The sequence below is a fragment of the Manis javanica genome, chromosome 12 (genome assembly GCF_040802235.1).
Source record: "Manis javanica isolate MJ-LG chromosome 12, MJ_LKY, whole genome shotgun sequence".
Lineage (NCBI taxonomy): Eukaryota > Metazoa > Chordata > Mammalia > Pholidota > Manidae > Manis > Manis javanica.
This window is the reverse complement of record NC_133167.1, coordinates 64,526,921-64,550,378: the sequence shown is the minus strand read 5'-3', so window position 1 is coordinate 64,550,378 and position 23,458 is coordinate 64,526,921. Positions and strand designations below refer to the sequence as shown.

Here is a 23,458-nt window from a genome sequence, read left to right as displayed (position 1 = left end):
AGTAACTCAAATCTCTGTATCAGTTTATTTGTCTGTGGATATGTTCTTTTATGAAAAGTGTTGCTAACTGTAGTCATTATGTCTCAGTCTGTATGTTTGTGTGTCTAAGCGTGTAGATGAAAGATTTTTCTACCTCCGGATGGTATAAATAAAATTGATTTGAAGACAAGTGCTTGTGAAATTTGGGCACTCTAAAACTTCCAGAGAATTCTAATGGAAAATATTAAGCATTAATGCTAATTTAAGTTGAACTGAAACGGACGTGTCCTTATGGTTATCAACTGCCTAAGTTTACCTAAAGTCATTAAAGTTGATGTTATTGATGCCGGGGTTCTTGTTTATGAAGCCAAAGAATGAGCTTCACAAACAGTAAGGTAGGAGAGCAAGGTACAGGCTTTTATTTAGAGATAAAGTGAAAGGACAGAGCTCCTGCATATAACGCCAGGATCGGAGAAGAGAGCCCGTAGTGGTGCGTTGTCTACTAGGGGGTTTTATAGGCAGTTGAGGATTTTTCGAGAATGTGAAAAAGAGTTTAGGGGTGTAGACTTGTTAAGTGGTCCCTGAATATTAAAAATTAACATAAGGAATTTCCTGTATTGATTTCTCTCTGGGACACTGGCGCCTTGCTCCAGGAGCACATAAAAAGGCTGCCTGCCAGCCCCAAGCGGGGCTGAGGTATTGTCTATTTGCTAAAGAATCTTGCCTCTTGAACTACCTGGGTGTTAAAATGCAATCCTTAAGATGGAATTCTTCCTGCTTTTTACTGTGTCGTCTATAGCTGGGTCTGCATGCTAAGTAAATTGCTCAGTTTGCAAAATTACCTCATCAGATCTGAAGGAGGAAAGACAGCACATAGGCCTGGGCATTTTAGTATGCTAAAGTGAATCTTACACATGATTACAAATGATTAGCATAATAAAACTTGTGCTACTCTTCTTTATATGGGGAACATTAACTGATCTCACTGAAGAATGATTCTAGAGCTTAATGCTCAACATAGAGTTTTAGTAGGGGGGTTTCCTTGCATGTAGTTACATATCTCTGACTGCAAATATCTCTCCCTGCCCCCTCCAGAGGCCCTCACCCTACTCTGACTACAGAGTAGTCCCTGTCTCATTCATTATATGCTAAATCTTTCAAGTATGAAATGCTTAGAGGCTTGACTTTGTGTAATATTCAGTAAAGGTTTTTTAAATAGTCTGGCATAGTTGTTAAGAATAAGTAAACTTGAGTGTAGCAAGTGAACATCTTAATAATTGTGTGTTACAGTGTGTATACCTTCAAACAGCCTGAGAATCTTTGTGGTAACGTAAAACCTTAAAGTTTTCCTAAGTTTAGACATATTTTGTGCTTAGTGAGACTGTGCTGTAAAGCACATGGTTCCAAAATTATAAAATGTGTTCATAAATTTGTCAAAGAATGCTTCTCAGTGTTCACTAAAAATTAAGGTACCTAATGGTTTTAAGTTCTAATTAAAACTTAAAGTAATAAGGAAAACATTTCTGCATGCTAAAGAATGTTATCTTTTCATAAAAGAAAGTAACTTTGTTCTAAAGTACAGCTGTATATTTAGAGGGGAAAATCTAAATGTGAAAAGAAGGTTGTAGAAAGTTTTGGAAGAATTTAATATGGTCATGCTATATAAAATTAAAGCAAATGAGTCAGTATCAAGTACACAGCAAAATTAGAATTTTGTTTTCAGTTAAAAAGACAGTTTGCTTAACTGTTACTCTGCTCGTAATATTGAAAGATTGCAAAGGGTTCTCTAATTGTTTTATTAAAGCAGTTTCTCATGCTTAAAGTCTCAGTGAGCAGCTGTCGGAGTATTTAAGAAAATGAGATCTTAATATTAAAAGGACTGAAAGCTAAACTTTGCACAACTGTGAACCTTTATTTGCCTTTGAGGTATTTAGTTGTTACTCTGGTTAAATGGATAAGTATTGCTCCATGGCAACCTATAATACTATTTAAGCAAGTGCCAAAAGAAAAAAAAGAAAAAAGTCAAATGCAAAAAGGTGCTTTTACCTCTATTTAATTCTGATATTTTCCAGAGGGCCCCTGGAACATGTCAGAGGAATTTTTTCTCCTTGGGGAAAGTATTTGGCTAATTTGGCTTATTTATCTGATATATAACTACCTGCTTAATTACCTGGAAAGCACTGTCAAGGGGAATGATGCTAAACTTTGTTATTCAATCTTTGTTACACAAATATCCAAATTTCCTTATGTCAACTGTCTTACACTAAGCTCTCATCAGATCTTTAATCATTGTCATTTGTAAGTCTTTTGTCATTTATAGTCATTGTTTTATTACTCCTAAACTAGTAAAGAACTAGATTTCAGCAGAACAGGTATTGGTTACATAGGATTAAGTAAACTAACGAAGATGATTTTGTGGCTTTTTGTTTCAAATGTTGCTGATAAAGTGTTTTAAGCTTGTTCTCTTAAGCTGACAACAGTTTAGTAAATGACTTACCTTTATAAACAGGATTGAAACATTTATCTTTCTACCTGAACTCTCCAGAATTTAAAAATTCTCAGTGACTATTTTTATGTTTCAAGGCAGTATGTTTATGTGCATAAGTTCAATAAGAACCTGCTTTAATCAACTGCTCTTCTTGCTGCACTTACGCAAATAATAAAGCCAAGTGTTAATTATTTTCTTAACCTGGTTACTTCTAAAATGAGGGTGATTTTAGAGAACAGTATTGTTTCAATAATGCAGACTTATCCATACTAAATCCTAATACTAGTCATTGGAACATAAACTAGATCCAGAATTTTAGCTTCTTCAAAATATCTGGCTATAATTTTCCAGATAGTTTAGATTTCTCCTATCATTTCAAAGTTTTACTATTTCTAGTTCTCATATTCAACCATGGATTCTTAGTCTCATCAAGTTTGTCCTTCCAGAATGGAAAATCCAACTCCAGATGTTGCTACTTAACCTAATAACACAATTTGTTCTATCTTGCCTAGAAGCCACAAAACTGCAAATAGTTAGAAATGGAACCTGGAATAGAAGCACCCACCTTCTGAGGGCCTATCAAATGATCACTGATAGAAACCTAACTGTAGCCTTTACTGCAACCCTTCTCAGCATGAAGCAGCCAGAGCGGTCGCCGCCCCCTTTCCCTAGCAGCACCTAGGGTCACCATCTGTAGAGGGGGGAATGAGACAGGGATGGTGGGTGTAGTCAGAGTAGGGTGAGGGTCTCCAGGAAAAGCAGAGCGGAATATTTACAGTCAGAGCAATGTAACAATGGGCAAAGAAGTCCCTATTGAAAGTCTGTGCTAAGCATTATGCAAAGTCAAGTTCACACTAATTGTCTAGGGTAAAGATATAGGTAGACATCTTCAGTGAGATCAGTTAAAGGTCAAAAGGCCAGGAGCAACTTGGCGGAATATTTGAGTGTTCTGCAAAGGTATAAGCACAACCTGTGACCCCGCTGTCACCCCTAGCAATCAAGCTATGACCCAGCCCACCTTGAGGACAGGGCAGGTGATACAAGTCCACACTCCTGTTTTTCATGTTCTCGAAAAATCCTCAACTGCCTATAAAACCCCCTAGACAACAAAGCACTATGGGCTCTCTTGTCCCCTACTGGCATGAGCCAGGAGCTCTATTCTCTTACTTTATTTCTAAATAAAAGCCTGTACCTTGCTCTCCTACCTTGAGTGTTTGTGAAGCTCATTCTTCGGCTTTGTGAAAAGGACCCTGGCATCACAACTTATCGAGTTTCTTTGCCAATAGTCTCACTGTGCTTTAATCTATGCTGTTAGATATCTTTGTAAAAATAATATTACATATATTCTGTTCCCTATCTCTTATGGAAAAAAATTAAATGACAACTTATACGATACCATAATAATGTGTCATAACCAAACTAAGGGGCAGATAATTCATGGACACAGAAACATTTAAAACCAAATGTTCTCCCATTTTATCAAGGGTTTGGGCAAAGAAGTACCATTATACCCTCTTCGCAAAAGTGTAAATTGATACAACCCTTCTGCAGAACAATTTGAAAAGTAGGTATCAAGAATCTTTAAAAAGACCAAGTTAATTTCATTCCTAATTACAGCATATTTCATGATCATGTGAATATAATTTCTCTCATTTCCCCACTATTATACCCACCCAAAAAAATTCAGTATGTAACCTGACTACTTACTAGCTTTATGATCTTGATCAAATGTAGCTCCCGGGGGGAAGTGTGTTCCCAGCCTGAAGCAAATAAACCAGTCAAACTGGTGAAGCTGAAATCAGGCAAGAGAAAAGCCAGATTGGGAGAAAGCCTTTTATTGCTTACAAGAAGCCTAGCTCTGTTCACCCCACTGGCAGCTGCTCTCACTCGCCCTTCCTCTCCTGACCCAGCATATGCTCACCTCTCCCGGCGCCCCTTCCAAGAGAAACTGATGCTGGGGTTCTTTTTGCAAAGCCAAGGAATGAGCTTCACAAACAGTCAAGGTAGGAGAGCAAGGTACAGGCTTTTATTTAGAAATAAGGTGAGAGAATGGACCTCCTGGCTCATGCCAGGAGGGGACAAGAGAGCTGGTAGTGTGCATTGTCTAGGGGGTTTTATAGGCAGTTGAGGATTTTTCGAGAACAAAAAAAACTTAGGGGTGTGGACTTCAATCACCTGCACTCCCAAGGTGGGCTGGGTCATAGCCTGATTGCTAGGGCTGACAGCAGGGTCACAGGTTGTGCTGATACCCTTGCAGAACACTCAAACATTCCAGGCCAAGTTGCTTCTGGCCTTTTGACCTTTAACTGATCTCACTGAAGATGTCTATATCTTTACCCTAGAGAATTAGTGTGACCTTGACTTTGCATAATGCTTAGCACAGACTTTCAATAGGGACTTCTTTGCCCATTGTTACATTGCTCTGACTGTAAATATTCTGCCCTGCTTTTCCTGGAGGCCCTCACCCTACTATGACTACACCCACCATCCCTGTCTCATTCCCCCCTCTACAGATGGTGACCGCAGGTGCTGCTAGGGAAAGGGGGCGGCGACCGCTCTGGCTGCTTCATGCTGAGAAGGGGCGCAGTAAAGGGTGCAGCTAGGTCTCCATCAGTGGTCAGCTGAGAGGGCCTCGGAAGATGGGCGCTTTTCTTCCAGGTTCCATTTTTATTACTATTTGCAGTTTTGTGGCTTCTAGGCAAGATAGAACAAATTGTGTTATTAGTTAAGTAGCAACATCTGGAGTTGGATTTTCCATTCTGGAGGGACAAACCTGATGAGATTAAGAATGCATGGTTGAATACGAGAACTAGAAATAGTAAACTTTAATTGAAATGATAGGAGAAAACTAAAATATCTGGAAAATCATAGCCAGATATTTTGAAGAAGCTAGAATTCTGGACCTAGTTTATGTCCCAATTACTAGTATTAGGATTTAGTATGGACGAGGCTGCATTATTGAAACAATACTTTTCTCTAAAATCACCCTCATTTTTATTAGAAGTAAGCAGGCTAAGAAAATAATTAACACTTGGCTTTATTATTTGCATAAGTGCAGCAAGAAGAGCAATTGATTACATAGGCTCTTTTAAATGTGCTTTGCTGGAACTTTTTGTAAGGATTTTCAGATTGAACTTTTAAGGCCTCTTGAGGCCAGACAGCCAAGCCAGACTTGCCGTCAGGTTTTGCCAACAGTACCCGTACATTTGGGTGAATTCCTCTCTTTTTGAGGTCCCCAAAACATCCTGAGGTTCCTGCACCTGCCAGGAAGTAACCTTCCTTACTCACCTGGTAAGGCTGCTGGGAACTCTGTAAGCAAGGTACCCGGCCAGTTCTTCTAAGGGGCTTTGTTAGCTTTATAAAGTCAACCTTAGTTCCTTAAAGCTGTTCATATCTGAGTTTAGGCACGTGTCTCTCAGGTATGACATTCCAGTCAAAGCCTTGGTAGTATAACCTGTGTTTTTAATTGGTCCTCTTACAAGGAAAGCAGGTTCTTACTGAATTTATACAAATAAACATAACTGCCATGAAATATAAAAATAGTCACAGTGAGTTTTTAAATTCTGGAGAAATCAGGTAGAGAGAAAGATAAGTTTCAATTCTGCTTATAAAGATGAGTCATTTAATTAACTGTTGCCAGCCTAAGAGAAAAAGCTTAAAACAGTTTATCAGCAACATTTGAAACAAAAAGCCACAAAATCATCTTCCTTAATTTCCTTAATCCTATGTAACCAATACCTGTTCTGCTGAAATCTAGTTCTTTACTAGTTTAGGAGTAATAAAACAATGACTATAAATGACAAAAGACTTACAAATGACAATGATTAAAGATATGATGAGAGCTTAGTGTAAGACAGTTGACATAAGGAAATTTGGATATTTGTGTAACAAAGATTGAATAACAAAGTTTAGCATCATTCCCTTTGACAGTGCTTTCCAGGTAATTAAGCAGTTATTTATCAGATAAATAAGCCAAATTAGCCAAATACTTTCTCCAATTAGAAAAAGTTCCTCTGACATGTTCCAGGGGCCCTCTGGAAAATATCAGAATTAACTAGAGGTAAAAGTACCTTTTTGAATTTGAATTTTTTTGTCACTTGCTTAAATAGGATTATGCGTTGCCATGAAGCAATGCTTATCCATTTAACCAGAATGACAACAAAATACCTCAAAGGCAAATAAAGTTACACAGCTGTTAGCAAAGTTCAGATTTTAGTCTTTTCAGTATTAAGATCTCATTTTCTTAAGTACTCCAACAACTCACTGAGACTTTAAGCATGAGAAACTGCTTTGATAAAACAGAGAACCCTTTGCAATCTTTCAATATTAAGAGCAGAGTAACAGTTAAGAAAACTTTGTCTTTTTAACTGAAAACAAAATTCTAATTTTGCTGTGTACTTGATACCGAGACTCATTTGCTTTAATTTTATATAGCATGACCATATTAAATTCTTCCAAAACTTTCTGCAACCTTTTTATTTAGAGTTCTCCCTCTAAATAAACAGCTGTACTTTAGAACAAAGTTATGTTCTTTTATCAAAGGACACATTCTTGAGCATGCAGAAATGTTTTCTTTATTACTTTAATTAGTTTTAATTAGAACTTAAAACTGATAGGTACCTTAAGTTTTAGTAAACATTGAGAAGCAGGCTATTATAAACTGTTACTAGCATTCTTTGGATTGGCAAATTTATGAACATTTTATAATTTCTGTAACCATAAACTTTACAACACAATTTCTCACTAAACCAAAATATATATTCTTAACTTAGCAAAACTTTAAGCTTTTAGGTTACCACAAGGATTCTCAGGCTGTAAGAAGGTATACACACTGTAACACACAATTATTATAAAGAAGTTCACTTGAAACATTGAGTCTACTCATTCTTAACAACTATACTAGACTACTTACAAAACCTTTACTGAATATTAGACAAAGTCAAGCCTCTAAGCATTTTATTATTTAGCAGGTAACATCAACTTAAATGACTTTAGGTAAACTTAGGCAGTTGATAACCATAAGGACACGTCCGTTTCAGTTCAACTTAAATTAGCATTAATGCTTAATATTTTCCATTAGAATTCTCTGGAAGTTTTAGAGTGCCCAAATTTCACAAGCACTTGTCTTCAAATCAATTTTATTTATACCATCCGGAGGTAGAAAAATCTTTCATCTACACGCTTAGACACACAAACATACAGACTGAGACATAATGACTACAGTTAGCAACACTTTTCATAAAAGAACATATCCACAGACAAATAAACTGATACAGAGATTTGAGTTACTGATATCCAATTGCCTTCTTTTCTTTTAGCTTATTTGACTAAAAGTATCTCAGTTTTCAAGAATACACTCTCCAGGCGAGCAGTTTATACAACTGGGTTAAAGGTTAGATGGCCCCAGACTAACACGGCTGATGAAGGCTCTGAACTGATAGGGACTGTGTGTCTCCAGGTGGCTGGAAATGAAATCCAAGCACAATTCTAGCTCCAGTCATTTAAAGCCAGGCTGTATTGCAGAAGATAAATTTCTTCTGTTTCAGGGAGTCTAGTTTAAAAATCTCCCAATTTTTTAAGATAATGAACCCAATAAGTAGAATAGATTTTCACCAAAATAATTTAGAAAACTAGTCCCATATTATAGTAGTTCACGGGACTTTTGACTATTTTCCTTCCTTGCATTAAAATCAATTTAGCTGCATAACCTTATATTGTATACTTCTCTCAGGGGCCAACCCTCTCCATTAGAGAGTTTGTATTGAGGCTAGGCTTGTGTGCAGAAGGTAAAGCACTTTTTCAGGGTCTGGGGATCAAAAAATTGCTCCCAGTTCCTCAGAATGCATACCAGAGGCGTGTGTGGCTTTAACCTTGAAGAGGATGCTCCCACCTGAAAGAGAGAGAAAGATGGGTGTCCAGCCACCTGGTCAGCCTCTCGCTCTGTGACAGCGCCCCCTTGCGTTGGAGCCTGGGTGACAGTGGTCAATCACCCCCCCTGCCAGGCCTACTGGACTTAACCACTCCTTACCAGCGTGGCCTGCACCTTGCCTTGATTCCCCTCTTGCCTTCCCACTAAGCAAGAGTCACCCCGGAGCTCTGGATTTAGTGGGACCTTACCAGTGTGCTCCTACTTTATGCCTTCTGGGAGGTTCCCTACTTTTCTCTTCATGAGCTTCCCTTGAGCGCCCCCTGCCTGTCTGATACGTGCAGGGACTGTGTGACTTCTTGCTGCCAGAGCCCTGATCTAAGTCACAAGCCTGTTTTGCTTTCCCGGGGCTGCAGAAAAGGAAATGCCCGGCCCCAGGATGACTGCCCCTAAGGAAAGGAGATCAACAGAATAGAGCCATTTACATGGTGGTCTCAGGTTTCAGCTTGATTACTTTACAGACTTCATTTACCTTACACAGGAGAAAGTGGTGCAGGCCTAAGAGGACTGCTTTGAATGGAGAGCAAGGGAACTTTTTGCTAAGGCCAGAAATAAAATTCAGGGGCTGCCACGCACATTTATGGGGGGGCGGGGGGGCTATACTCTCAAACACCAGTTTCTGCCACTGCCTGGAAATTATCCCGCTGTCACCCACTGTAAGAGATCTGATCACTTAGACAAGAGGTCAGGTGTCATCTGCGACTCTCGCATAGGCAGCAGCCTAGCCAGAGGTTCATTCAGCGCCGTCGGATCAATCAGCCAGAGCCGAGATCCAAGGACCACTGTCTACTAGTCCGGTCTGCCCTCGGAGTCCGCAGATTAGGATAGTAAAGTAGGAAATCGGCTCAGCCACTCCCCAACATTCCCGTCCATCTGGACGTGGGGGATCAAGGAGCGGCAGACACCAGGAAACCTTTCACCCGAGACTTAAGACTGGTAGCCAATGCTAATATCTTTTAAGTGGCTAACGGGTGCCCAGACACATTTTTATGAGATAAAAAGTACAGCATTTAGTTAGGAATAACAGCGGAGCGTGGATCTCCCTACCTTGTGGTGGTGAACATTGGGTTCCGTTAAATTGATGAAGTTTAGAAGGGATTTAGGGACGCCTTCTGCCTCACTGAGGCCAGGGCGTTCTGAAGAAGCAGGCTGGGAGTCAGAGACAGAGAGGCGCTCCTCACGGATACCCAGTTGGGCTGTTGGGGTCCAATTCCAAACATGCAGGCCTTTGAGAAGCCGCTGAAGTGCAGCCTCAGCCTAGACTCTCGCAGGTGCCCACAGCCTTCCTCAGTCCCTCGCATCTGAGGAGATGCCTCTGAAGAGGAATCCTGGCCTCCACTCAGGTGACTTTCCTGGCTCCCAAGGGAGATGGGGGATCCACTGAGGGAGACGCAGGGGAACCTGTCGCTTGAGACTTGGAGATCGGCAGCCAGGCTAGTCCCATTTAAGTGGCTGACAAGTGCCCGATTTTGTGTGCCACAGACGGCTTCTTTCTATAAGGACAGTGAAAGAAAAGGCAGGCTTGGATGCTGATACTCACCTCCGAAGTTATCCCGGACGAGCCCCCAAAGATGATGCTGGGGTTCCTGTTTGCAGAGCCAAAGAATGAGCTTCACAGTCAAGGTAGAGGAGAGGAAGGTACAGGCTTTTATTTAGAAATAAAGTGAGAGAATGGAGCTCCTGGCTCACGCCAGGAGGGTACAAGAGAACCCGTAGTGGTGTGCTGTCTAGGGGGTTTTATAGGCAGTTGAGGATTTTTCGAGAACAAAAAAAAAACTTAGGGGTGTGGACTTGCATCACCTGCCCTGTCAGGGTGGGCTGGGTCATAGCCTGATTGCTAGGGGTGACAGCGGGGTCACGGGTTGTGCTGATGCCCTTGCAGAACACTCAAACATTCCAGGCCAAGTTGCTCCTGGCCTTTTAACCTTTAACTGTTCTCACTGAAGATGTCTATATTCTTAGGTATCTTTCCCTAGAGAATTAGTGTGACCTTGACTTTGCATCATGCTTAGCACAGACTTTCAATAGGGACTTCTTTGCCCATTGTTACATTGCTCTGACTGTAAATATTCTGCCTGCTTTTCCTGGATGCCCTCACCCTAGTCTGACTACACCCATGGTCCCTGTCTCAGTTGTATTTGGTCTTGATGATAGATATAGTGAACCTACATGATAATATCAAGGGAGAATTAACAGGACGTAGGGACTGAGCAGGGTAAAGGAGAAGTCAGTAATTAATGTGAGACGTTTAGCTTTTTTAAATGCAGAGAGTAATTTATATATGTAGTTGATGAGTTTAACTTACTTTATTTTGATGATAACTGCACTTCTATTATGTATTGATGACCCAAAATGGCTTTTAGAAAAATTTATTTTATTGAGATAAAATTTATAGAACATAAAATTCAGCATTTTAACTATTGCAAAGTGTACAATTAAGTAGCTTATAGTGTGTTCAGAAAGTTGTGCAACCATTACCACTAATTCCAGAACATTTCCATCACCCCCGCCCCCGCCACCCTATTGAAAACTTGTACCTCCCAATTCCACTTTCCTTTTATCCTTTGGAAACCACTGGTCTGCCTTCTGTCTCCATGAATTTACCTAGTTTGGACATTTCATATAAATGGAATCATACAATATGTGGTGTTTTGTGACTGGTCTCTTTGATTTAGCATGATGTTTTCATTTTTCAACTATGTCGCAGTATGTATCAGTACTTGATTCTTTTTTTGTGGCTTAAGAGTATTCCATTGTGTCGGTACACCATTTTTACTTGTACATTCATGGGTTGATTCAAGTTTTTGGCTACTATGGATAATGCTGCTATGAACATTTGTATACACATCTTTGTGTGAACATATGTTTTCAATTCTTTTGCGTATAAGAGAGTAGAATTGCTTGGTCATATGATAACTCCAACTTCGGAGTGGCTACACTGTTTTATATTTCCACTTGCAGTGTGTGAGAGTTCCAGTTTACCACATCCTTGCCAGCATTTTATTTTACACATTAAAAGTTACTGTTGTCCTAATAGGTGTCAAGTGGTATCTCATTGTGGCTTTGATTTGTACTTTCCTAATGACTGATAACATTCTTTTCATGTGGTTATTAACCATTTGTAAATCTTTGGAGAAATATCTATTCAAATCCTTTGCTTTTTTTTTAATTAAAATTTTTTTAAATTTATATTTCCATTTAACTTAACACTTGACTATTTCACTCAATACTTCTATTTCCATTTAACTTAATATTTGTGTATGCCACTTAGATCCATTTCTTCATAAAACATAATTTTCTTAAACAATACCCTTATTTTAAGTGGCACACACTTACCTTTCTTCTAAATTCTGTAGAATGTTTAAGATATTCACAGACTACTTGTATGTCCTGCCTTCCATTTTTATTATTTTTATTATGGCAAAATATGCATATCGTAAAATTTACTACTATAATCATTTTTAAGTGAGTAAGCAATTCATTGACATTAAATACACTATCAGTGTTGTGTAACAGTCACTATCCATTTCCAGAACTTTTTCAATATCCCAAAAGAAACTATACCCATTAAACAATAGCATCGGAAAACTTACAGTATTTTTGTGGGATATCTTGAAATGGAATGTGATTTGTATCACATAAATCTCATTTCAGCTTTGATTTATTTTTAGAAAAGAGCCATTTCTTTAATTTTCATAATTGTCACTAGTTGTTACTATTAGTTTGTGAAATGGCAAATGTACTTTGAAAATATTTCTCATAATGCACGTTACTTATTTTTATGTGTTGTATCATTTACAGTTTATAATATATGTATTTATATACTATAAAACTTATATAACTTATTTTAGGAAACTCAAGAATATACCCGAAATGTTGTTAGATATTGCCTTGAAGCTCTTCAAGACTGGTTTGATGCTATTAACTTCGTAGATGAGGTATGTATTTTTTGATATGTACATAAAAGCATTTGAGAGAAGAAATGTTGGATCATTTAACACTGAAAATGAGTATCTTTTTATTGAACATGATATAATTGGGCTTTAGAAAAGGAGAAGTGGGAGATCAGTTCTTTGACATTTAGGAGATTGTACAGTGCATTAATGTATTTGCTTATTTTCTAAAGAAGGGCATAATTCCTTTTTCTGTTATTAAATGTGTATCCATATTTCTCAGGAGTGAAACTTAGTTTCATTTGAATAGGTAAAAGTGAAAGTGCAGCTGTGAATAGGAGAGGGGAGACTGGTGACAAGGGCATCACTTTATTAATTGACCAGTGTTCTCCTGAGAGGAGTTGCACAGAGCATGCTCTTTATTAATTAAATTAAGGGCTAGTTTTTAATTAGTTAGCCAAGATTCCAATCAGAAGACTCTTATTCCTCTTATAAAGTATGGTGAAAATATGCCACATGGAGAAGGGATGCCATGTTTCAGATAATTCTAGCTCCCCCATCTGATTTCTGAATCCTGGGGAGATGGAGTTCCTGCTCTTTTTTTTTTTTTGGTGTTTGATGTGTGTGTTGGGGGAATGAGGAGTTTCTTTCCTTAATTTTTCTTTCTTTTTGTAAAATCTTGTTACAGTCACAGACTTACTGAAAAGTTAGAAATAGAATACAAAGAACTTTATTCTGTTGAACCATTTGAGAGTTGTTAAGTTGTTGACCTGATACCCATTACCCCCAAATACTTTAGTGTATATTTCCTAGAAACAAGGACATTCTTTTATATAACTAGATACAACTATACAAATTAGGAAATTAACATTAATATATTATTGTTACTAATCTGTAGGTCCCATTCATGTTTTACAAATTGTCCAGTGTTGTCCTTTATAGCAGAAGGGTCCTATTCAAAATCACATGTTGCATTTAGTTATCTATTATTCTGGAACAGCTTCTCATTCTTTCTTTGCCTTTCAAGTCAATAGCATTTTGAAGAGCACAGCTGTGTGATTTGTAGAACATCTTTCAATCTGGGTTTCTTCCTGATTAGATTAAGATTATGCATCTTTTGCAGGGATATTGCAAAGTGATGTTGCAGTCTTTTCATAATACCCTATGTGGTAGTTTAGGGTTTTTGTTTGTCCTGTTACTGATGATATTCCCTTTGATTGTTTGTTTAGGGTTGTACCAGCCAGAATTCATCATAAAGCGACCCTTTTCCCAATTGTAATTAACAGACTGTTTTTTGAGGACATACTTTGAAGCTATGTAAATATACCTATTTTCTCATAATTTTCAATTAATTAATTAAGTTTTATTTGTAGGAATTCATAGTTTCTATTTTATTCGATGCGTTTCAATCCACTATCAGTATGATTCAATGCTCAGATTGTCTCAGATCTGATGGGTATGAGCACCTTTTTAGCTGGTCTCCATGTCCTGTTCATTTAACCCAGCAAGATGTTTCTGACCCACTTTATATTTTTCTGTATCATTCCTGAAATCAACCATTTCTTTAAAGATTCCTGGTTACTTTTAGTGGAGAATAGTTTTTAGAAAGCAAGATTTAGTAGAAAACAATTTTTAGAAAGCAAGCAAGAAAGTCCCATAGCAATGGTGTGCTCATTGCTGTTGGACTGCCACTGTTCCAGGCACCCTCATGAACAGGTTTAGAAGGACATGCATTATAACATATGCATATTTGCAACTGTATTTGTTTACCTGTTAATATATTGAAAGCTGTGAGTTGAAACGACTATTTAAAATTTCAGTGTGACACCACAGAATTTATTCTAGTTTTCTCCCTCTCATGAACGTATTTACTTATTTAACCAATCCTCTTGTACATAACCAATTTCTTATCTTAGTTGTTTCCTTTTTCCTGCGTGGATACCCTCTTCTCTGTGTGTGTGTGTCCTCCTCCCCTACATGTGAATACCCTCCACATCCTGCTGGGGCCTGACTCCCAATCTTGGACTGCCCTTCTGGGAAGAATTCCTTCTCAACTTATTCATGCTTTGAGTTCTCACACCAAGATCTTCCTCTTTCTGGGTGGCTCTGATGCCCCATATTGGGCCCTTTGTACATGTGGATTATCTTCTTGCCTTGTTTGATTTTTGATTTGCTATGCTAGGCTGGCTCCCTGTGTCACTGTCCTCTGACTTCTGTCAGCCTCTTGGGTGGGTGCTCTTCAGGCCCCATTCACACCTGGCTCCTGTGCCAGGCTACAGCCCCCTTCATCAAGCCTCCCCTCCTTCTGTGTGGGTACTCTTTTCACCCAGAACAACCTCTGACATTTCGTATCATGCCACCCAAGACTGTCTGCTTCATCCTTGGCTCTGACATCCCCTGTTGGGCTTCTTACGTGTAGATACCTATTTTGCTCTGTTTCCTCTGTCACTCTCCCCCCACCACTGGCATTAGGACTGAATAGTTCATGAAGGGAAGAGCCCCCTGCTATCTTTAACTGTCATCCTTCCTGCCCCCAAAATAGCTCATCTGTAACCCTGATCATCGCTCCTCCAGCATTCATACCTGCATGGAGCCTTCAGCCTGGCCATGTTGTCCTCTTGGACCCTGATTCTGCCCTCACCAGATCACTGTGATTCTTGCCTTGTCTAAATGTTGGTCTCTAAGCTTGAACTTAGTTTATGTAAATGGTAACGAATCAGTCTTCAGAGAAAACATTCTCTGGCTTCTACAGAGCTCTGTCCTACTTTCAACCTGCTTTACTCTTTTCACCCCATCTAGGATTAGTCTCAGCTGGAGCTTCAATTGGAACGTCTCAATCCAGTTCTCGCTTTACAAGTTACAGGCATGCCTTGTTTTATTGTGCTTTGCTTTATTGCGCTTTATAGATAATGGACTTTTTAAATAAATTAAATGTTCGTGGACACCTTGTGTTGCACAAGTCTTTTGGTGCTGTTTGTCCAGCAGCATTGGTTCACTTCATGTCTCTATGTCACAACTTGGTAATTCTAGCAATATCTCAGGATTTTTCATTATCATTGTATTTGTTATAGTAATATGTGATCAGTGATCTTTGATATTGTTTTAGGGTGCCATGAATCATGCCCATATAAGATGGCAAACTTACAGTAAATGTTGTATGTGTTCTGATTACTCTCCAAACTGGACATTCCTCTACTCTGTCCCTCTCCTTGGGCCTCCCTGTTCCCTGAGACACAGCAGTATTGGAATTAGGCCAGTTAATAACCCTGCAGTAGCCTTTGAGTGTTCAAGTGAAAGGAAGAGTCACACATCTCCTACTCTAAATCAAAAACTAGAAATAATTAATCTTAGCAAGGAAGGTGACAAGCTGAGATAAGCCAAATGCTTGGCTTCTTGCACCAAAGAGTTAGCCAGATTGTAAATGCAAAGAAAAAGTTCTTGATGGAAATTAAAAGTGCTATTCCAGTGAACACACAAATGATAAGTATCTCATATAAGTGGGATCATACAGTATTTGTCTTTTATGACAGCTTATTTCACTGAGCATAATGTCCTCAAGGCTCATCCATGCTATAGCATGTGTCACAAACTCCTTCCTTCTTAGGGAAGGCAAACTTTTATTTATTAGAACAATTTTTCTATACTCACTTAATCACATATTGAGGAGAATGTTATTCTCATACTGGTTTTGAAAAAAAACTTCCAGGGATGGTGAAATATTGCAACTCTTCATAACTGTCTTTTGTTAGCATAATTATCTGAATATTCTGGATAAAATTCTTCTAACAGGAAAAAACTTTACAAAAAACTTACAAAGCATTAAATATAATACATTTTAATTTTTAATTTTTCTTCTTTGTTTAAGAAGGACAGCTTTTGCCTTATAATGATAATGTGATGCATGGAAGTCACAGATTTAAAATACAATCTTACAACATTCACAAGGATTCCCAGACATATCCTGTACTAAGCTTTCTTTTAGGGGCTGTGTCCTTGGTGCTGATAATGGGGAGCATCTCACCCAGCTGGTGAAGGATCTAAGGCAAGCCCCTCACCTGTGCCTCCCTGTAGGACTGTGCTGAAAGCCCCTTACTGCTCTGTAAAACATGGCTTGACTTGTGACTTTTCTTTTGTTTATTCCAGCCAGCACCTAACCAAGTCACTTTTCATTTGCCACTACATCGTTATTATGCTATGTTTTTGAGTAAGGTAAGACTGTCACTAAACAATTGTTTCTTTTTTTGATATTGAGAAATATTGAATTAGTAACTTCTTAAAAATCATCATTTTTAGGCTGTGAAATGTCAAGAATTAGATCTGGATTCTGTTTTACCAGATCAGGAAATGCTAATGAAGCTAATGATTCATCCACTCCAAATTCAAGTATGTATTCAGGCTTTTAAAAAGTTTTGAGTTGAATTCCTTGGTTATGTGATTTTTTATTTTATTTTTATGCCTTAGTCATTATTATTATAGCTAAAATGTTTGAAAAAAAATTTTAAACTTAGTTCTTATATTTTTGCCAGATTATACTTAGGTTTTTTTCTGTTTTATGAGATTTACATTTAGTTATTGCCCCAGGAATTCTTATCACTATGTTTTTCACTGTATTCTTTTTAACATACTACAACACTGTTTTGTGAGGCAGGAGACCAATATATTCTAGTCTTGGTGCTGCCACTGTTTTATTATCCAGGTTGTTTGGGGTAACTCACTTGTTGCTTAGTTTCCCCATCTGTAAAATAAGAGGAGAGAAGAGAGAAGAGTTAGCCTGCATAATCACTGTGGTTTCTTTCAGTTTTAATGCTGCAATTTTGTGATTCAAACTTTTATGTACATTAGAGGGACTTACACTTCAGTTTGTTTTTCCTGGCTATTTCATATTTGTTAGTGATTATTGAACTTTAACTCTGGGGATTAGGAGCAAGTAAGAGATGAAGTAATGATTGTTTAGTCTTAGTTGATACAGGGAATAAATACATGAAGGATAAAATATTAGTATGGTAAGGAAATTTATTCTAATCTGATCCTCTCTTACCTACCAATTATTTGAAAAAGTTATTTTGAAATGATTGTTCAGTATAACATGATTTTATAAATATAAAGATTGAATTTAGATGACTTCTTTGTCTAATTTACTTAATTGTTACTGTATCAGGCAAGTCTTGCAGAAATCCACAGCAATATGTGGGTAAGAAATGGCCTGCAAATCAAAGGACAAGCCATGACCTATGTCCAATCTCATTTCTGTAATTCCATGATTGACCCTGACATCTACTTATTACAGGTAAGCCAGTGTGATAATGCAAATGTTGTACTTCAGAAGTGTCTCATGTGTACTTTGGGATTTTAATTTTTAGGGGTGACTATATGATGACACAGAGGGATTAATGCTATTGAAAGAAGACTTAGTTACTTATATTTTCCAAAAGAAGGGGGCATACCATTGCCATGCCAGGACCACAGGGGAAGCGTTAGATTTGGTGAAGGGAGAAAAGGAGGAGCGAAGGGAAATCCTAGATCAGAGCCTTTATTGGGGTTTTCAGGAAAGTGTTTACAGGAAAGGCAAGGCAGGGCACAAGTTTAGAATTAGGTAGTTTGAATAATTCTATCGGGTGTTGGGTTTAGGGGCTGTTCCCAGCTATCTGGTACCTGACTTTGGATTTATTTAGGGCAGGGGGGAATATTGGCTTAGTGTGCAAGAATTAGATAAGGGAGGTAATTGACTCGCATATAAGAGACTTGTTCTCAAGTAAGCTGTTTACTATCCTCAGAAATTAGCTAGCTCTGGGAGGGGTAAATCTCTCCTAGGTCTATAAGGCCTCCCCCTCAACCCCTTCCCTGCCAAGATATCAAAACATCATAAGATACAGAAAATAAAAAGCATGGTTAATACAATAAGAAAAATTGAATATTGAGAAATAAAGTTTGTGGGGTTGTCTTTTACAGGTTTGTGCTTCTAGACTTGACCCAGATTATTTTATTTCATCTGTGTTTGAAAGGTAAGCATAATTTTATTAAGACAGGTATTAGCAAGAATGTAGATTTTGTTTTAACTTAAAAAAATCTGTCTGAAATATTTATTATTATAGATTTAAGGTAGTGGATTTGTTGACAATGGCCTCACAACATCAAAACACAGTACTTGATGCAGAACATGAGAGATCGATGTTAGAAGGCGCCCTTACATTTCTTGTGATTCTTCTGAGTCTTCGTTTACATTTAGGTAAAGAACACTCATACTAATACTTGGATATTAACTATTCTCCCTTTCTTCCCCTCTTTCTGTGAGAGTAAATGACCTAGTGGAAAAAAAAGAAAAGGGTGCAAATATGTGTAAATATTGTTTCAAACTCTTGATGTGGTGTACAATTGATACTCCTTTGAGGCTATCCTTTAAAAAACCCATTACTTGAGGTAACTGCGAACAGCAGGGTAAACTGCAGATGTATTTGGGGCATCGTGTTCTTTGTTCTTTAATACTTGACACATCTCATTTTTGGTAGAACAGCTTAGTAAAATGTGTGGTAATTTGTTTCTTTATAATTTACATATATTCAGATTTATTAATTCTGTTTTTAATTATTTTAGGAATGTCTGATGATGAGATTCTCAGGGCAGAGATGGTAGCCCAGCTGTGTATGAATGACAGGACACATAGTTCACTGCTGGACCTCATATCCTTTTAAAAGTTTAATTTTCTGTTAGTTGTAGGACCTAAATAATAAGTAATTTTTACAGATTTAAGATCTATCACTTAATTTTTTTTTTAAGTTGAAAAATAGTATGGAAAAGAACTCCATTGTTTATTTAATTGTGTATTCAGGGCCAGTACTAGATGTTTTTTTGTCACCTTCACCTTGGGACCGATGGCTCCGGGAATCCCAGGATCTGACCTCCTATAGGATAGCATTAGTGAAAGGGAAGTGTACCTTTTGTAAAGGGCATCTATGTCTGCTTCATCTATATAGCCAGGCTAGAATTCATGGTTAGAATTTAGAGGTATACCATCTAATGATTATTACCAGGGTTTTAAACATTTAGAGGATTTTTTCATAGAATTCAGCTTGAGGTTTTTAAGGGCAAAGAGTATAATCTACAAATTGAAAATGTATGGCTCTTTCTATAGGATTTGAGCATACGATAGACACTTTATTATTGTTTTTAAAGTTATTAATAAAATTTTATACAAAGATCATGTTATTTTGTGTAAAAATTTATTTAGTAAATTTTTGACTAAGTTTACTTTGTATATTTTGACTGTGTTCAGAATAATTGACCAAAATTTGGGAAATAACTCCTATTAGAATGCCTATTTGATAATTTTGAAGATTTTCCTAAGCAGCGATAATTTTCTGTTGTTTGATGATTAATGTAGGTGTATTAGCAGTGTTGTAACAGAGCTAAAGTTTTCTCTGTAACTTTGAATTTAAAAAGTATATACTTTAATGTGAAATCAATGGGAAAGTCTGGTTTTCTGGTGTCTGAAATATTTGCTTAGCATCTTTTTCTTTTTTCTTTGAGGATGACTTCTTGTGTTTTTGGAAAAATAATCTTTGCTCATAAAAGTCTTGGTTAATTTTTAGATATTCCCTTTGATTTTCTGAGGGAAAGTACATTATTTGCAAAATGATGAAAAGGTAATTAATTAAAAATAATTTTTTTTCATTTTCTGAAACTTAAAAATTTGTTTGGGGGAAGCATATACTTGGGAACTACTTCAGCATACAATTTATTACTAAGCTTCTAGGTTAAAATATTTAAAAAATTCACAAATAATAGAAATTATTTGTTTTAAAAAATATAACCGCCCTCTTGTGGCCAACTTTATGTATTACATCCAATTACTCTGCTTTTTTTAGCAAAAGCAGTTATAGAGGAACTACAGTACCTTGGTAAGATTATAAAGTTGGTTTCCATTGAAATTTTTTTCTTGACACATGCTTCATATTCCAGAAAATCCAAACCCCAAAAGTGGCATTATCCCAGGCAGTTACAGCTTTGAATCAGTCTTATCAGCTGTAGCTGATTTTAAGGCTCCTGTTTTTGAGCCTGGAGGTTCTATGCAACAAGGCATGTATACTCCTAAAGGTAATATATTCGTTCAAATATCAGTTTTTGAAGGTGAGCTGTTGTGTATACTGAATAAAAATGTTTTGCCTTTAACTCGACTTTGGTATTTTTCTCTCAAATTTCATGTTTGCTTTTAAGGTATACAATGATAGTGCTTCATTTATTTTCAAATCTATGGTTTTATATTGTAATAAGGCTTCTTAGATGACTCTAAATTATAAAAGGAACATTATATGTGAACTCTACTTCATTGCTGTAAGTGAATGAACTGTAAATGAACCAGAAATTATAAGACAGGATATATACTTAAAAACATTTTGAAAGTATTTGCTCTCTAAATTTGAATTTTAAACAGTTCTCCCTACCCAGATTTTGACTTGAAACAGTAAAAATTAAAATCTGTATAAATGTTAATATTTTCTTACATTTTGAAAATCATAAGAAAGTAAGTACATAGAAACCTTTTCCTTAAGTGGTTGGTTTTCTAAGGTTTTTCCCCTTGGATTCATAGAGGACATGCTTTATGAGAGCCAGAAGTAGGTGAAGTCTTGATTTACAGACTTCTCTTTTTCACTTTACATTTTTACTAATCTGAATTAAAATTTTGATTTGAAGGAAGAAGCAGTTAAATGCTTCCTAACTCCCTCAGCACACATTGTCTAAATGAAAAACTGATGCCCACTTTGAAGTTGTCAATGGCATGTACTATGTTTGGCAAACACAGATAAGCCCTGTCATGTAGGATTTTTCACGGAATTCACAAAGATTGCAAGAACACTTCCAGACTCTGGTTCCAGTGAAGTCCATTCAAGGAAAAAAATACAGTATTTTTTTACTGTAGAGAACGCTTTGTATCTAAAATTTAGATGAGCTCCAAAGTGGAGTGGAGTGGTGTCCTCGTGTAGTTCAGTGTGTATTAAAGTGTGACTTGAGGATTGTCTCTGTCATACTCACTTGTGGTCCTTATTAAAAACAGGTTCCTATGTCTCAGCCCCAATCTGTTCTTATCAGGATCTCTGGGGATGGATTCTGGGAATCTGCCTTTTTAACAAGCTCTGTAAGATATTTCTCATGCAGAGTAGAGTTTGAGACTCTGAGATGGAGCACTGGGCATTTGAAGATTAGAGCCAAGAAATTGGATGTTATATTCAAATACAGTATTGAATTGTATTAGCTAGCTGGGTAATGTTGAGAAAAATCACTTTTTTATTTTTGGATTTGACTTGTTATTTGTAAAATGTGAGAGTTGGAATAAATGAGTGTTTCTTAAGTTTTTTAGAAGTAGTTGAAGTAAGCCTTTAGTTTTAGGGAGGAACTAAGCCTTAAGTGAATCTGTTACATAAAACTGATAAAAATAGACCTACTCTTGTTAAAGGCCGTGGGTGGTAGATGTAGCTTATACATTTTGCCATCTCCTTGCTCCTTAAGAGGCCTCTGTTAAACCTCTGGGGAAATTCAGCTTCATGGAACACTGTTTAAATCTTGGTGTCCTAGTCACTAAAATTTTTTTCCATTTCTTGGTTTTACAATTCTGATAATAGCATTGGCAATTATTTTGTACAAATTAATAGATTTAAAAGTCAAGGGTGATATAGGATAATAGGAATAATAACAAAGGTCTTTGTGAAGGACTATCTTAAGAATCTTAAGTCATACTTATGATAATTTAAAGACAAAGAGCCTGTTACATGAAAAAAGGGACAGTTAAATGTTTCTTATGTAGGGTGTTGAAGTTACAGAAGTGTAGGAAGAATTTTAAGCTTACATGTTTTCAAGTGTTAAGGATTCAGCTAGAATGAGAGGGGAAAAAACTTAATCTAGAAAGGAGACACTCTTAAGGCAGTGTTTTCTAAAATTACTATTCTTAGGCCATGTTGTAAATTTTTGCGTATCTAAATACCATCTCTACACTGCAGTATTCTGTATTTTCATTAATGGATTCACTTTTTTAAGCTTCTCATTCTAACATGATTATTAATGAGATCACAGGTTTTATTTGCAATGTACAATTTTCTAAGACATTTTAATATAATTATTAAAAATCTTTGTACACTTAATACTTAAAATCATTTGTGTCCCACCAATTGTACACGTACTACATGTGGAGATAGCAAAGAGATCAATGACCAATTTTGGAAGAACAGATAATCTTTTATAAACCAAAAATGTTATAAAGGAAGACTCTTGAAAATCAGTATCTCATTAATTTTTTTACCTAGCTTTTGTGTTTTTATTTTAATTACTTTAAAAACTGTTGATGAACTATGTTTCTTACTTTCTAATTGGCACTTTACCAGAATAAAAACAAACAAAAACCCATAAACTAAACTTTTATGATGAGGTATTATCACATTATAAAGTTTTTACTCTTTTGTTCTTGTTGAATTTAAGAGAATATTCATAGTGATGAAATTGTGATTTTTGACTTAGAGTAGTAGTCATAGACTAGTAGTCAGAATATCTAGTTTATTAAATATGTAATCAAATTAAACTCTCCCATCTTTTAATTTTAAAATATACTTCAATGTAATTAGTCATTAGGAGTTGACTTTATTCCTAAGAAGTCAGTGATTTATTTCTTCTTTCTTTTAAATAATAGCTGAAGTCTGGGATCAAGAGTTTGACCCTGTCATTGTCATTCTTCGAACAGTTTACCGTAGAGATGTGCAATCTGCAATGGACAGATATACAGCGTTGTAAGTCTGTTAAACTAACTAGTGTAATAATGAATATTATGTATTTATATTGAAAAATTTGAATTACAGCAAATGTATGTTCTTATTAAAGTATATAGTCGATCTTTGGGGGAGAAAATAGTATTTTAAGATAAAAAGGAATAATCTGGGTGCAATTTTTGTTCTCAAGATCTTGATCCAAAATCTGATGTTAATTTGATAAAAATAAATTTTACAAAGTATCAGAAATGATATAAATAAAAAAATAACAAATTTTTGAAGTTGCTGTTTAATCACTGGTATACAAAGCTTGGTTTTGTGTTTTTCTGCTTTTAAATCAGTACAGAAGGCACAAATTAAGAGAATAAAAACTTGTCTGAGAATAAAATTGTCTTATCTATAAGAAGTGTGGTAATATTGCTGT

At 36.7% G+C, this 23,458-nt stretch overlaps 1 protein-coding gene across 1 annotated transcript in view; it reads left to right on the top strand.

Moving 5' to 3' along the window:
• UBR3 (ubiquitin protein ligase E3 component n-recognin 3) overlaps nt 1-23,458 on the top strand; it is a 336,759-nt gene that overhangs the window by 116,610 nt on the left and 196,691 nt on the right. The window contains exons 11-19 of the mRNA XM_073218714.1: nt 12,245-12,331; nt 16,430-16,495; nt 16,580-16,669; nt 17,445-17,573; nt 18,236-18,288; nt 18,379-18,512; nt 18,878-18,962; nt 20,235-20,377; nt 22,959-23,055. Of these exons, the coding sequence (XP_073074815.1) occupies nt 12,245-12,331; nt 16,430-16,495; nt 16,580-16,669; nt 17,445-17,573; nt 18,236-18,288; nt 18,379-18,512; nt 18,878-18,962; nt 20,235-20,377; nt 22,959-23,055 (884 nt within the window). The remainder of the gene's footprint in view (nt 1-12,244; nt 12,332-16,429; nt 16,496-16,579; nt 16,670-17,444; nt 17,574-18,235; nt 18,289-18,378; nt 18,513-18,877; nt 18,963-20,234; nt 20,378-22,958; nt 23,056-23,458) is intronic.